The 16,300-nt window shown below is 34.7% G+C and overlaps 1 protein-coding gene across 2 annotated transcripts in view; it reads left to right on the plus strand.

The window, feature by feature from the left end:
- Positions 1–689: 689 nt before the first annotated feature.
- LOC144477047 (uncharacterized) overlaps positions 690–16,300 on the plus strand; it is a 32,537-nt gene continuing 16,926 nt past the window's right edge. For both annotated transcript variants that reach the window (XM_078194468.1, XM_078194477.1), the window contains exon 1: positions 690–1,206. In XM_078194468.1, coding sequence (XP_078050594.1) covers positions 1,075–1,206 — 132 coding nt within the window. In that variant the 5' untranslated portion in view covers positions 690–1,074. The remainder of the gene's footprint in view (positions 1,207–16,300) is intronic.

Consider the following 16,300-nt stretch of genomic DNA (forward strand, 5'->3'; position numbering starts at 1 on the left):
ATTAATAACGTGCCGGATCGCTTTATAATTCAAACAAATCGACCCTGTAATCCTGTAACCGTATTAATTATTTTTATTTTTCTACTCCGGTACACGTGTTTCATCATATTTATGGAACACAACGACAAGTTTTTGCTAAAACTTATTGTCAATTATTTATGTTTGTCTCCGTTCTATCAAATCGCACGATTTTTATGAATTTCTTTATAAAATTCTACGAAACAAACAGTCGAGGCAACGCTGAGTTTACACATCGAAGATACATTACTGAAATTTCTTTTCATTGACTGCACGCTGTACCCATGAAAAGTCATCGTAAAAAGAGATTGAACAACTGTTCGACTCGTTTATATTCCTGCGAGGGGGTGTATTGTAAAATACGTCGCAGTCCTGTAAATCGTGGCGGTATAGAACGGCGCTCGAACATTTGCCAAGTGCAAGAAAAGACAGAAGTGGGTTTATTCTTCGGCGACGTTCACCGTCCTACCTGTTCGTCTCCCACCTGGCTCTTCTCGCGGCGGAACTCTTCCCCGGGTGGAAGAGTAAAACTCTCAGACGTTTTCCGATCTCTAACAGTTTCGTACTCGTCCTCGTCAACGTGTGAACTTGTCAGGAGGCCGCAGAGCACCGACGCGTCTTCGCCCATTGTCTTGCTTAGCTTTCTGGTTGTTTGATACAGGGGGGAACCAGCAGCGCGCCGCGATTAAAACCGTTCCTCTTGCGTTTTCACCGAATAACGACTAACGCCGGCACGGTGTGTGCTTTCCCATCGGGAAATATTCGAATTGCTTCGCTCGCGGTGAGAATACTTTCAAACGCTTTCGAGTTTCCGTACTTTAGTTTTCCCGAGGAAGTCGATCTTCGAGCGCTACGCTCGATCGCCACGAGAAAAAAAAGAAAGAAAACAGGAAGGGACCACAGTGCGACCGGAAAGTTCCAGAGAAATTATTTTTGGGGAGAAACGTTTGAGAAGCCGGGAAAGAAGAGCAGTGAGAGTTCGATGGTCCTGTAGTGAAGTTTATTGTATAAGCAGCAAGAGGTGTTCGATCGGGTATCGATCCGGTTTCGGGACCAATGTTCGCGACGATGAGACGGAATAACATCCTCGGCTTCTTCTGGGTCGCCTTGATACTGGGGATCGAGGATGTCGTTGCCGATGCTGACCCGGCGATTCTAGCGGGAAGTGATTTAGCTCATTTTCAACAGGTAATGGAAGCTTTTATTGTTTATTCCTCATTTCTGTTCCACTTTGTTCGATGACACCCCTGATTATTAATCTAGTGTATTAATCTGTATGTAATTGCACCGTTGAAAATGGAATCTTATTGAATTCTTAGTGAAAAGATGTAATCTTAATGAGATGTGCATTTTATTATAATGTTTAATACGCATCGAATATAACGAAAAAATGATATAATTGATAATAACGAAAACGTGATTCGTGTGCCCGAATTATAGCAAGTGGCGACATCGGGTAGAATAGATTTATGTTACAAGAAATTTATTTATGAATATTTATTTTTTGAGCGCAGTGACACGTATTACGTATACAATAGTAATATAATATATTACAATAGTCTATAACGGATACGAAATTGAACGGAGTTTAGTAATCGTGAACAGAGTAGTTGTAAATTTTCTAGCTTTCTTCGTTCTACAAAATGAAGCCAGAATTTGCAACTTCAGCGAATAGCAATGAGCATGGCATGCCGAAAGCTTAACTGATCTAGTGTAAGAGATACAGATTAAAACGTTAATCATGTTGTACGTATAGAACGTGTTGGTTATCCAGGTTTTTTCACAGTTCCACGAATTAATTTATTTCGCATACACATAATTAATTCCATATACAGAAATGTATGAATTGGTTTAATGTTAACTAAACGAAAATCGAATATTAGATTGATCTGGTAGTAATTTTATCGAACGTGAATAAATGTAGTCTACGATGATAGGGGGGTGTGTTACTGAATATTATTAATTTCATAACAAGTATAAATATCTCTTGTTTGTAAAAGTCGTGCCGCAACCATTCGTACAATAAAAATTAAGAACCCGTTCAAGATTGTTTTATACACATAAATATATTAAATTTTTATTGAAAAAAAATACCAGGAGATGTCCCAAAGATAATTTATAAAAATATTATAAAGTATTATTTTACTATAAAGTATTTATATATATTGTAATTGTTTGTTTATGAGATGTGAACAAGTGTAATTCTTGTTTGAAAGTAAACATGGATTTTTACTATTTTTCATTCCCGAACGAGAGTTTGCAATTAATGGAAGTTCTGTTAGACCGTCGTGTAGTAATAGTAAAGGAAATAGGTGTCCTTTTTCCACGATCGTATAATATTCCCTTCGTGCGAATACAATGCGTGGGAGAATCACTTTCGAATTAAACACGTAGGAATCTCAAATACAAAAGTATCTTGGCGCAGAAATCGTCGAGATCTCGTTCGAGAAAGGAATGACTCTCCCGAGTCACGATTTGAATATCGTTCTACCGGAAAAATCTCCGACAGAATTGGAACTAAAGTAACGTTAGCGTGTCTTACGCTAACTTGCGCGTTACAATTTCTAATAATGCAGCAGTAATACAACTGGTACACAACAAGTTATGATTTTCTAAAATGACAGACACATAGTCTGTATGTTTAATTAGTTCCTATAGTCATTTTTAAATGAATAACTGTTTTTATTAATATCAATTGTTTATGAATTTCATCCGATTCTAAAATCTAAGATTTTATAGGCATATTTTTCTACAAAACACTGTTATTAGATTGAGTTATATTAAGAAGCTTCTTTTTCTATTCGAACCGAAGAAAATATTTCTACGGAGAGGAAAGAGCACTGATACTTTTTAAACGAATCGCCTACTTTCAGTCGATACCCACGTCAATCTCAATGCATCACTCAGCAATTTCCGTGAATTTAAAATCGAAGCAAAAATGCTGTTTAGCGTCAGCATTGGATAATTTCGAAATATCTTTTATATGATCTGTTTTAATAAGGCAGAGAATGTTTAACATTAAATATTCATATCGAGGGTATTAATATAAAAACTTGTATAATAAACTTGGTATATACGCGTCAGTCAATACTTTCAGCCATAGATAATGTACTATAATGACACGTCCACGTATCGAGACTTTGGAAGAAATTTTCATCGCCATGAGGTATTTGCAACGCGTATGTAGATTTTATGCAAATTATTCCGCCTTCACCTGACGTAATCAGGCCGTACACCACATACCCTTTTTCAAACTTTTGCTATCTTCTCCGGCAATCGTAAGCGAGTTTCACTGTTAAATCCCATGGAAAAGAGTGCCGCGGCATGCTGTTTGATTTCGTTCGCTCTGTTAATTTAGCGATAAAATTGAAATCAATACTTCACGGACGCTCGTTGCCCGTTTCTTCTGCGTAGAACTTAGAAAAGATCTTCCAAGCGAATAATTAATGACTGGAAATTTGTTTCAGTCGGACGTAGCGTCGTGTATTTTTATCTTAATATAAGGAAAGGAAAGTGATGAATTTTAATACCATTTAGCAGAACAGAAATCACCAGGGATATAAATTTCCGTAATGTTGGGCTTAGGGAAATTATACAAATTTTAAATATTAACGTCAGTCTTTGTAAAGTCTTCCAAATAATAATGAGTAAGAAGGAAGATCTCCGTGTTTCGTTAAACACTGGAATAAAATAAATAGAAATGAAAATTTTAGCGATATTATACAATAAGAAGTAGAATTTTTAATTTATCAAATACCGATCTTCAAAATATCGTAATTCTCGTCTAATTTTGTTAAAAAACGAACGCTTGTGATAGTTTATGTCGTCAACAATTCGGTGTATTGTATAAAAGAATTATTTTAGTGTTAATCTAGAATATTTGCTATAATAATTCTGTTTCCAACTAAAATATTAGCATCTCAATAATAAACATTACGCACAAATTTTCACTTTTTAAGTTGAAAAACTAAGAAAAATATAGATTTGTACAAATACAAAAATAGAAATATTTTTACCGAAGTTCTATTTATAAGATCAGCGTAATCCCAAAGATAAAATCTGGAATATTAATATCGTAACACGGCGTTCAAGATTTCTATTCCAGATTAATCGAATCGCACGGTTCGTTACTATGGTTGGCTATCTATTACTCTCATTCCATGTACCACTTCTAACGTGTATTAAAATCTGTGACAACAGACATCATGATCGTGTTAATGATCTCGTATACGTCTAGGAAAGAATTTCAACAAATTCTCTGGCCCGAAAACATTTTGTTTAATGTAAAATTCCTTACAATAATTATCTAAAAGAAGAGGTTATTCTTTTCAAGTATAAAAAAATGGTATAAGATTGTTTTTATTAAAAAATTAAAAATTGATAAGAGAATAAATGTTCCGTGGTTGATAACTGATAATCGATCAGCGTGTATGCATACTCCGTGCACGCGCGATAGTGTATTATAATAGCGTATTAATTAATTAATTAATGGGTAATGGTACCTACAGTGTATTTTAAATGCGTTATTCTAAATTAAATTTATGAATAAAGTTCAAGATAAAAATGACAAAGCTAAAGTATAGATCATTCTCATGCTCGTTCAAAAGCGCTCTATATTTGAATATTGTTAAAATCTGTTCGTAAAACGTGTCGAGGAAAACCGAGAAATGATTGAAGATGTAGAATAGGTATAGAGAGGATGACTCTACGTAAGTACGTGACGATCGGTAAACGTAGCACTTACCCGATTCCAAAGAGAAATCTAGCAATTCGTACGAGATGCTGCGAAGGAGATACGGAAAACCGATATCGGACAGAACAAAGACAGGGATATCTAACAGCGGCGCACGGAAATTCGCTAGAGAAGGCTGAAAGGGAGGTCAGGAGTCACTCTGTTAGTGGGTGAACATCTTGGTTCTACTTTCATATGCTATCATTCACCTACGTGTGCATCCGCAAATCCATCTCCTATCCGACGCACAGTGAAACGTGCTTTTCGCTATGAAAAGACAGAAAATCACCGCGTACATGACGTCGAGGCAATTAATTGATTAACCCCTTTGCACTCCAAGCCATTTTAACCGTCAATCTCTTGGCTCATAGTGTTACCATTCTATGCAACAAAGTGCACTTTTATGCACTTGAAAGTGATTTTTTAAATGCAAACTTTATTGGTTAAAAATATTGAACAATTTTAGTGGTGCTTCGAAATCACCACTCGAGTGCAAAGGGTTAATAAATAGCTGTTTGGAAAATGAATCAACTGACAAATGGGAGGAAGAGAAATGAGGTGAACATAAAATAAAACGGTGGAAACGATGCACCATTAATGTATCAATAAAAATGTTAGGATATTTATCAGGCAGAATTAAGCACTGTTTACGAGACTTAAATTAATTAATCGAATTTCCCAGATTTTGAGAAGATTGGAATTTATTAACGTGAATTTATGGGTGTTGTCCAAAGAAGAGGATAAAGAAATGAAAAGATCTCGATCAATATTCATCGAAGCTTTCACTTTATCCTGTTTTACATAACACCGTGAACGATCGTAAATGTTTGAAATTGGCACGGATGGCATCTCGCTTTACGAGTGTTTTAAATATTTCTAAAAATTCAGCAGGATAATATCAGCCTTTACAACGAATAAAGAATGTAAAATCGTAACGTTTAATAAACAAAATTTATCAGTCTGCTATAAAAAAATTGTTCACCACTGGCAGGTTAATATCTACTATATCACCAAAAGAGAAATCGCGGTATTTATGTCGGTCGCGACCGTGTATCGGTTTCCGTATTCATCGATTTCGTTGCTGCAAACGATTTTTGGAATTTACATATATTTCGTTGCAGTTACGATTTTCGGTATTATATCGGTGATACACCGATGTCAGAGTTATCGAAACCGGTTTTCAAGTCCCGCGATTATAATAATTCCGGAGATGCGACAACTCGTTCTGCCGGCCACACGTTGTCGGCGGGGGCAATACTTTCACAAACACGGTGATAAACGGTCAAAGAAAATGTTGTTTACCGGCGTCGCGTCGTTTCTCTGAACGCGGCGGCATAACGTTGCGCGAAGCCGAGGATCGCGTTTTCGAACAATTTCTCTTACGAGGGGGTTTTTATCGACAGCCGGTGGGTATCCGTGAAATCGAAAGTCTTGCTCGGCAGAGCCTTCGCACGTAACCATCGGAAAAGAAAAACCGGAAGCTACTCCGCGGCGGGATGTCACTAACGCTTCCGTTTCCATGCCGGGGCATATGGCTCTCTTCGCTCTTCTTCTTTCTTTCGCTTCTGGTTTCTCGCTTGTCGTTTCTTGTTTCTCGCTTCCTCGGTTCGGCGACGCCGCCGACCCCATTGATTCCTTCGTTTCAGGCAAACGAGAGTGAAAGGATCTTCAATCGCGTTCGTCTTTCTAATCGTTTTTGCCGCGGCTCGCCTCCATCCTCAATTAAAGACGATTAAAGCGGAAATGATCTGCCACGCGCTACCTTTTCTCGTCAGGTGCATTACAACGGTAGCGAATTAATTTCTCTAGATACGATTGTTCTTCGTCGTCCAACAATTAGAGAACGGAACTCGATGAAACTGATTTGAAACTAGGGACTTTGAATTGCAATTAGACCGAGGATAAAAATCGAAATTGTCTGCAACGATTGCAAAACGCAGGAGTCGCGTGAAATTGATTTTCTCTCTTGAATCATTTTAATCGATCGAAATTAATACTATTTTAAATTTTAAATTAATACTATTTTAAATTTTAAATTAATACTATTTTAAATTTTAAATTTCACTATTTTGAATTTCATCAATTACTTATGGGACAAAACGGTAAACGTATTGTATAATATGGACAAACGTTTTCCCTGTTTACGGACTTAATAATAATTAACTTATTTCAGATTTTTTATTAGAATGATATCATGAAAAAACGCCGAACGCTGTGAAACCCTTAAAAATCATTCTTTTCGAGTTTAAGCCTTTAAGAATTTATACCATTTGATTTTTGACATAAATGCATACGATTCACAGTTTGGTCATAAATATCGTGAACTATCAAATTCATCGATTCCATTTTTTCAACATTCTACTGTACCAAACTGTACGCAATTGTCGTTGTCGGTGCCTGCGAATTATATTATAAAACTATAAGTTTAGTGTAGAGGAGAACCTGAATTATCGGTTATCGCGTCTAAGAATTATTAGATTTTATTTAAAAAGAACCGTGCGACCTTGAAGAAGACTGCAAATATTTTCTCTCCGTTGATTGTCATTGGTATGGATGCATTCAGTGCACAATGTTCGCAGCTGGTATGCTGTTTATTTTTTTTCGCTATAGGAAACATTATTCAGAGCGTGTCGAGAAGGACTCTAATGTAGACTACAGATTATTCTAATTATTACGAACACATACGGTATACGAGGCATAACTCGACCCAACTAGTACGATGCAAATTGTTAATCGTATGTTATCGATGGAATCAAGCTAGTTTTTAAAAAAAAGATAGCGATATTTGTGTATACTTGACATAAAAACTGCATTATCGCAGTCGAAAGTAACTTTTGACTAAAAAATCTTACAGAATACATATAATATTACAAAAAAATATAGTATAGTAATAGAGAATTAACAGAAAATTAAAAAATAAAAAATAAGAAAGTGCAAACAAAAGAATTAAAATTTATAGATAATTATTATACTGTTCATCAAAACCTGTGGTTCTTATTTCGATGGTTTTGTTTTTTTTGTTGATGATATTTATATATATATGAAAGCCGCAGAGGATTTAATTATAGCTGAATGTTAATGGTCAGATTCGATCCGTCCTATTCGAGGACGCGAAGTGAGATTCAAGGCGAATATACGGGAGGGTAGAGGTGAAGGTGAAGAATGCTACGTGTTCCCTCACTTTCTCCAGGAATCTTCCTGATTAACGGATTTAACCAAAGGTGAATTATATTTACACCTGTACGCGGCAGAGCGTTCGAAAATCTTCAAAACGTGGCAAAAATTGATCTTCTATTTCGAAACGTTAGTCGAAAAAATTTGTGCACCAACGTGGAAATACGTGGATGGTAAATTGTAATATATCCTTCGATGTTAGTTGATTTTAGTGTCAATTATTATTTTGAATTGTGATATATCCTTGAAAATAATAACTAACGTTAAAATCAACTGCGATACATGTTGCTTAAGAAAAAAAGTTTTTCATGTTTTGTTATCTGTGTGTATGATCCTTGATCTTTTCAAGTTTATCGTATACATATTATTGAATCCTGAAATATTTAAAAAACTAATCACTGTAACACCAATTATTAATTAATCTCGTCGAATTTTCGTGTTCAAGTTAAATGTAAATAAAATACTAGACAAAAATATGAACATTTTAATAAGAAGAAAAGTCGGGCATTTTTTAACAGTAATCAATTTTTAGCTTAATAACAATTGATTGATGTTCCAAACAGAACATTGCAAGCCATTGCAAGAGGTAGAAATTATGTAGAAACTTTCACTAATAATTCGAATGCATTTGAATAACAGATTCAGAATTCTGTTTTGTATAAATCTTCGACATTGTTTTTAGTTAGCGACGCATAGAATTATACTAAGAGAGATACGCTATTTTGACCTCTGACTTATGCGTCCAGAAGAGAAATTGATTAATAGTACAATAAACCGACTTTTACATTCCATTCTATGGTAGTCAATACGGAAGACGCTTCTCGTGTTACGTATTTAAGTTTCATACTAGAAAATTTATTTTTCAGAAAACGGTACCCATAGTAAACTTTTATGAAAACGAGAGAAATATACTTTCCACTGAAATCATAAAAATACGAATAATTTAAAACTTTCTTTAGAAACTCATCATTTTGACGAATTGAGAAGTTCACGTTGACACTGAAACAATTATTCCAACACCTTGCTATTTTATATAAAAAATAAACAAGTTTCAGAGACATTTTAATTAGTATTACGATAATATGTTGAATATTTATAATTTGAACAATTTCCGCGGTATATTTGAATTTGAACAATTTCCGCGGTATATTTGAATTTGAACAATTTCCGCGGTATAATTATAATTTGAACAATTTCCGCAGTATATTTATAATTTGTACAATTTTCGCAGCATATTTATAATTTGTACAATTTTCGCAGCATATTTATAATTTGTACAATTTCCGCAGCATATTTATAATTTGAACAATTTTATAAGAGAAAAATGCAACACGAATCCCTTTGACATAACCTTGAACAATTTTAGAAGAAGAAATGCAACGCGAATCATTTCGACCATCACGATACGTTTAGTATTAATACGTGTGAAGAGTCATTGCCCAATAATAGTTCCCTGAACCGGGAAAGAGTTTACGTAAACGTTATCATAGTAAAATAAACACGGGAGTAACATTGAATGAATGGAGTAGAAAAACCGGATGCCGATCTTTTTCATGCGCAATCGCCATTTGTCCTTGGCGGCGTAAGACACGCGAAACCTTAAACGAGCGTTTCCCTTTTTTTTATTTCTAGTCTTTCCACCGAAGAGTTGACGAATTGCAAACCTCTCTCATTAGTATGCACCTTTCACCTTGGAATCGTCCGGCTAACCGGTGCAGTGCAGTGTATGCATATTGCACAAAGTTCGTTAAACGGATACCCCACGTAATAGTTGGTCACGTGTCGGGGCACGTATACACAGCATTGATTTTGCCATGCAACGTATACATGTATCGTTACAACTATTACCGTGTGTTACATCACCTGTCTGTCAAGTTTACATGCCATTTGCGACAAGGAGTATGCAGATGTTTTTTTTATATTACTCTGGATCTGTCGAAACGATTAATTATAATCTCGGGATCGAAATAGTCGTACGAAATTCAATATGTTATTATAATACATTGGAGACTGTATAATAATCATATTATCTTGGAACGTTTGTTAATATATTATTTACCCGCGATCATTCCATAATATGATAATGAATAATATATTATCATTAATATTGCATTAAATACGTGAAATCTTTTAAAATTCTTTTTATCATCAGAAAGGAAATGATTAATTTGCCATAATGGAGTGAATTTAAATTGATAAAAAAAAGCGACGAACAAGACATTGCCGTATCACATGCACTACCAACTTGAGCGTGATTATTATCATAATGTTGGCTGGTTGGATCCAATTAAAGCGTAGCTTAATTATACGACATTATTATGCAACTATTAAGTTTGAAACATATGTATATTCTCTGTTGGCACGAACATATATTTATATGTTTATAAAACTATATTTGAATTCAAATATAATTTTTCCGCATTTAGATTTCTGTAGCATTTCCATTTAATGTGACTTATTGTTAGTGCATTTTACGCGTGTGAACAGTTTCTTAAAAATAATCAAATGTGATAATGTATAGATTATTTTGGAACGTGACGTAACAATTTTTAATGGTGACTCAAGAACAAAGGGTTGAAGTTAGGTTTGCGAAGTACTAAAAGCAACTATTTCATGTTCTTTCGTAAAAATGACAAGCATGTACAATTTATTCAGATCTTTAGCAATTATTATTATAATAATACATACACACATATATATATAGTATCATTATTTAAATTTAAAATTTGGAAATGTAAATTGTGTAAAAATAACGCGTTCCATAAACATAGTGTTAATAAAATGTTCAAATGAAGCTATTTAACTAGAAACAGTACCAAAACAACGAAAATGAAATATAATCAGCCAAAGTAAGTAATTACCAAGGCGTTCAAACATGCAGAAAAGTGGATACCACGTGCGTGAGTTCCTTCTCGTTTTCGTAACGAAGCCGGATACGCGTTTGCAAACATTTGATCGATGACTAATAGCTTATCGCAACAAGTCCCTTCTTCAGCATCCTCTTGTACAAACACAAGCGACCGGTTACAGTTGCGTGAACCACCCTGTACGTGATATGGATATGATATAATCTCTGATTCTCTTGACCGGATTCCGGCAATACGCCGAGGCCCCCATATACGCAGGTGAATCTCGTCGAAGACTTACGTTACAAGTCGTCCTTTCACTGCGAACCGAACGATCTTGCGTACGCGATGGAAAGTAAAAACGATCAACCGGTAGAAGGATACTTTCTACAGAAAATGAAGAATAAAAGGGGGAAGACAATTCCGGAGGCGACGCGCGACCGTTGCCGTTGTTGTGTCTGTTCACAATCGTTCGCTGGCGTTGCTCTCCGTACTGCAATCAGCTGTCGAGAATTAGCTCGGCACCTTTCATGTATTTCTCGGCTCCCACGTTCTAGAAATAATTACGTACCAGATGGATGTTTGGTGGAAGTTGGACAGTACAGTGTTAAATTTTATAAAGGATTTTGGAAGAAGTTCAATGGCCGCCGAACTAATTCATTTTCGATCTATTGACCTATGAACAGAAATTTTAGCGAAACTAATTTTTAAATCTTAATTGTTGTGATTAAATAAATAGTTTCTTATAAATTTTCTTATAAATAAATAATTTCTTATAAATCTTCTTGTTTTTATATCGTTAATACGCGAAGAATGAAGATGGAGAAAATAATATAGCTTCTCTCTAAAATAAAATTTCTACATAAAAATGTGTGCTCAAAAAGTTTGTAAAGAATTTTTATTAGGTAGAAAGTTATGACTAACACTTGGTAGAAAACTTGAATGACATTTTGAGACAATGTAACGTTTTGCTGACAGAATATTACAAAAATAAACGTTGAGATAAGGAAGACTCTGCTGTATTAATAAGCGAACAAAACGAAAGTTGGTTATTAAAATTTATTGGAATTCACAAGTACAGATTGACCTACTTGATCCCATTCCTAGAAATTATATATTTCGAAGGATGAACCGTGTCTCGAGCGCAGTCAAGCGTTGATTACCTTAACAGTCAATTATAAGCTCGTAAATCTCGACGCGTGTTCGCGAGTGATTTGTTCTTCAATCGTAGGCGTGATTTAAACAATTCTTTCATTCAATAGAACGAGAAGCAAATAGACAGCAGTTACTTAAAAATAATCGACAAGAATGCTTGCAATTCTGACGTATACTTTCTTCTAAAATATGATTAGTAAATGTCAAATACATATTGCAATAAACATATACTACTCTATAGAGTTGCATTCTCTAGGCCTTAACAATGTTTAATGATTTGTAGCTCATAACAACGTTAATCAATTTCGACGAAACTTCAATTATGCATAAGCATACGTAATGGAACTGAAATAAAAAATAAAAAGTTGATAAACGTGATCTTTTTATTTTTTTTAACATTCTGTCTAATTTTCAGTGTTCGTAAAAATTTCTTACGCATTATTTAGCAAATTAACCTCCCTTCTATTGTCTCAAAAAATTTAATTATTTAATCTAGTCTTAGATAAGTTATTTTTAAAAAGCTCACACATATTTGTGCCAGACTGTACATGGTTTTGTATATGACTTGTTCGTTCCTGTATGCGAAATCCTTAAACGATGTTTTACTGAACGTTCAGGAATCGAGGTCGGCCGAGTAATACTCACTTCCACTGAATATGGATACTACTAAAACGTGGCGGTTAAACGCTATACAGTAATGTTGGCGATGCCACCGGGAAAGTTCCGGTTTCCGGTTAAAGTCCCACAGGCGATGTTAGGAACCGTTTCCTTTTACGAAATTCATAATCCGTGAATTATGTGCTGCCGAAGTGTTCACGACGACACCGCGGAATAACGAGGCTCCATTAAAGCGCAGAGAAAGTCGGTAATATTTTCAAACCCGAACCATCTGTTCCTCTTCCCACGACTTTCGAAACTAGCGTCACTTCCTGATTAATTTCGAACCGCTTTTTACGCGAAGAATCGACAATTTTAGGTAACGGAACAATGAACGTGACGCCATTTTCATCGAATCGCGTTTGTTACAGTTCCACCGAACTATGAACGCTTCGAACTCAAAGTCATTTTAATTTTACATTTAAAATCATTTTTCTAAAATAAATTTTCTAATATTTCCATGTTATATTATTTATTGTTAATGTGTTTCATGTATATCGAATCTTGTAACTCATGCCACAGTTCTTTGAATATAAAAAAGGTATTTTGGCTAATACCTATGAGGAGATCACGTGTAATAATCGGAAAAATATTTGTATATTGTCAATCGTTGCTAGAAGCGAGCAGTACTCTTTAAGACTCCGATAATCCATGAAAGTTTTATTGCGTAACCTGTTTCTAAATTTTTTACCAACGGGACCATAAAATCCATCTGCAATCTCTGGTTAAGAATGCAAGAAAAGACGAACGAAAAAATGAGAAAATCAGGCGACGAAGCAAGTAAATTATTCTGTATCATATTATATTGCAATCTTAAATGATATAATAACATTTTCAATAAACGAATCATTTAAAACTGATTCAATCACAAAACTTTGAAAAGTTCGCGATTTTAAATACTACCATTTTAAATACAATTAATATGAATGTAAAGTGTATAAAATAAGACATAATATAAAATAGTTATTATAATTCTGTACAATTGAAAGATAACTTTCTGTAATTTATGAAATTCTGTACAACTTATAAAATACATTTCTATGATATATTTCTATGAATGTATTATGGAGAATTTCATAAATTAACAAAAATGAAAAATGTCGTAAAAATAGTAAGTTAGCATAAAATAATTTATTCTTCAATCTCTGAAGGAACCGTATTTGTGTATAAATTAACGTGCGACGAAAAAGTGATTCGAAGAAATTGTTTAATAAATGCAAAAGCATCAGGAAGCTAAGCCGTGACGGATTCCTTCCTGCATAAAAAGGATTCCCTCGGAATGCCGGCAAAAATCGGAATGTGTATCATTATCTGTAATTGTTCCGACGTGATGAAAATAATCAAGTATGCGAAGAGATATCCAGCACAGACGAAGCGAATAAAGCGCGCAGACCTTTTTCTCCTTATGCAATTTTAATCAACGATAAAACCTGATGAAAAGCACAGAAAGCATTGCAGTAACTGTAGAAAGTAGTAGTAATCGATGGTTATCAGATGTTTCTTAAACCCTTGCTGGATATTAGAAGTAAATAGACTCTCATTAAAGTTTCATTCCATTAAGGCAACGGTAATAATGCTATTGAAGCGAAATTGATAAGGCGCCCGCGATTACATAAACGGAATTAGGAAAGAGATCGACGGCACGGGTGGCCATTAAAGTTTAACGACATCACCGATTAATTGTATCAACCGAGTAAAATTCATCTGCAATTAGTAGATCGCGTGGACGAGTTAATTATTATGAATCCCTTCGGTTCTGATATACTTTCGCTTGGAAATAAAAAGGAATTCGATAACTCGATTCAATTCCTATTTCGAATGTCTATATTGCGGACTTTCATTTATATCTGTACTCATAACAGTGAAATATTAGACCTGTCGAATGCAAGAGGAAGAATTTATCAAGGGAATGAAGACTGTTATGCGCACAAGAAACCTCTACTCCCTGCAAAATATGCATTATGCAATTAAATGGAAGGTTATTAAATCCCTCTCTTAATTCGAATGAAAAAATAAGATATTATGATAGTAATAATAATAATGATACTGGTAATTAAACTGCGAACTTTTATGCAAAAGAATGATTGTCTGCACTAATTGCAAGATGCAAGAGTCGCGCAACTATTCATTTAATGCCGAATAATTTTAACGAACCCGGAATAATGCAACAGTATCCTTAAATTCTTTAAATGTTTTCACCGTGATGCATTCGATGCGGTTTATTTTTCTCGTACATGGGTAATTAATTTAGCTAAAATATTTCAGGATTCCACTACAGAGAACGCGCGAATAATGGTTCTGTGCCCGTTAGAAATTTTCCGCGAAAGAGAACGAAAGCGAAAGGTGGCAAAAATCGTGTCTGTCCGGTTGAATGCCGGGAACTCTATAGTTTGCGGAACGTAAAAGTGAAGGAACCACCCGTTATATAACGGGAACTGCGGAGCGCCGCGTGGTCTCGCGATGAATGCACGTTTGATCGTGCATGCCGATGTCCGATTATGCAACCGTCTATATAATAAGGGTAGCACGAATATATTTACCGCGAACATGTACCTGAATTCTTTCGTGGAAACAACAATTTAGAGCGGAAGCGCTTGTTTGATAACGAAATTCGAAAGTGGAAATTTCGAAACTTTTTATGGCTTTAACTGACGATTCTTTTTATTAATTATCGAGACGAGTATAAAATTTTAATACATGTATAAACGTTTAGTTCTTTATAATGTCACATTGATCTGTAAGCGTTGTAAAATTACAAAATAATGTATTATGTGCTTAGCTACGCTATCGAAATTTACGCTATTTATATATCATGGAAAATAGTGAACCAGTATATACTTAATGAAAGAACAAAAACATTTATAATTGTATAAATATTTTCATATATGTCACATTTGCCTAACATATTAGAATCTTCTTCTTCAGTTTTAATATTTTAGAATCACCTAGTTATATTTACCGACTAGGTCCTATTTGTTTATCCGTATACCACAAAGAAGTCAATTAAATAATTTATCGAGTCAATACGTCATTGGCAGCAATCATCGGAATAGAAAAGGATTGCAAAACTATAAATACGCGAAAGAATTTAGAGACACTGCAACTTGGGAATTCAGCGATGGAGTTGTAAGAATCCAAGCTGATGTTGATGTTCATTTAATAGAATACACGAAATTACTCGCACGTACACGCCACATATATCTCCGCCACTTTCTCATCTTGGATTACACGGAAGGTTACTTCCAAGACGACCATTGCCGTTCAACTTACACATCTACGTGCCTGTAGAACGGGGCCCGCTCACTATCTCGTTTAGGGTAACGGCGATAGAAACTGTTGCAAATGTAACGTAACTACCATTTTCAATAATTTCGAACATTTACGCAGAGCGAATCGCTCAATTTGCATACCTCAGATAATTTTTAAATTATGTACTTCATGAAAGATTTTTTAATACAAAATTTACACGGTTTTACAGACGTCAAATGATGGTGTATACCATTTTCTCTTATATAGAGAGGTTTTCGAATTTTACAAAGTTGATCTTTTTTTAATGGAATCACGTGCTCTTCGGATCGAAAGAGTATTAAATTGCAAGTGAAAAAGTATTAACCTATGGCGGACCTAAACGCTGATGGTTAACGAGATTTTTTAAGATATATTGTTCCATTTAAACACATAAAGTTTACCTCGTAACTTAGTAACCCTTTTACGTACA

This window comes from Augochlora pura, chromosome 2 (assembly GCF_028453695.1).
Source record: "Augochlora pura isolate Apur16 chromosome 2, APUR_v2.2.1, whole genome shotgun sequence".
In the NCBI taxonomy this organism is placed as follows: Eukaryota; Metazoa; Arthropoda; class Insecta; order Hymenoptera; family Halictidae; genus Augochlora; species Augochlora pura.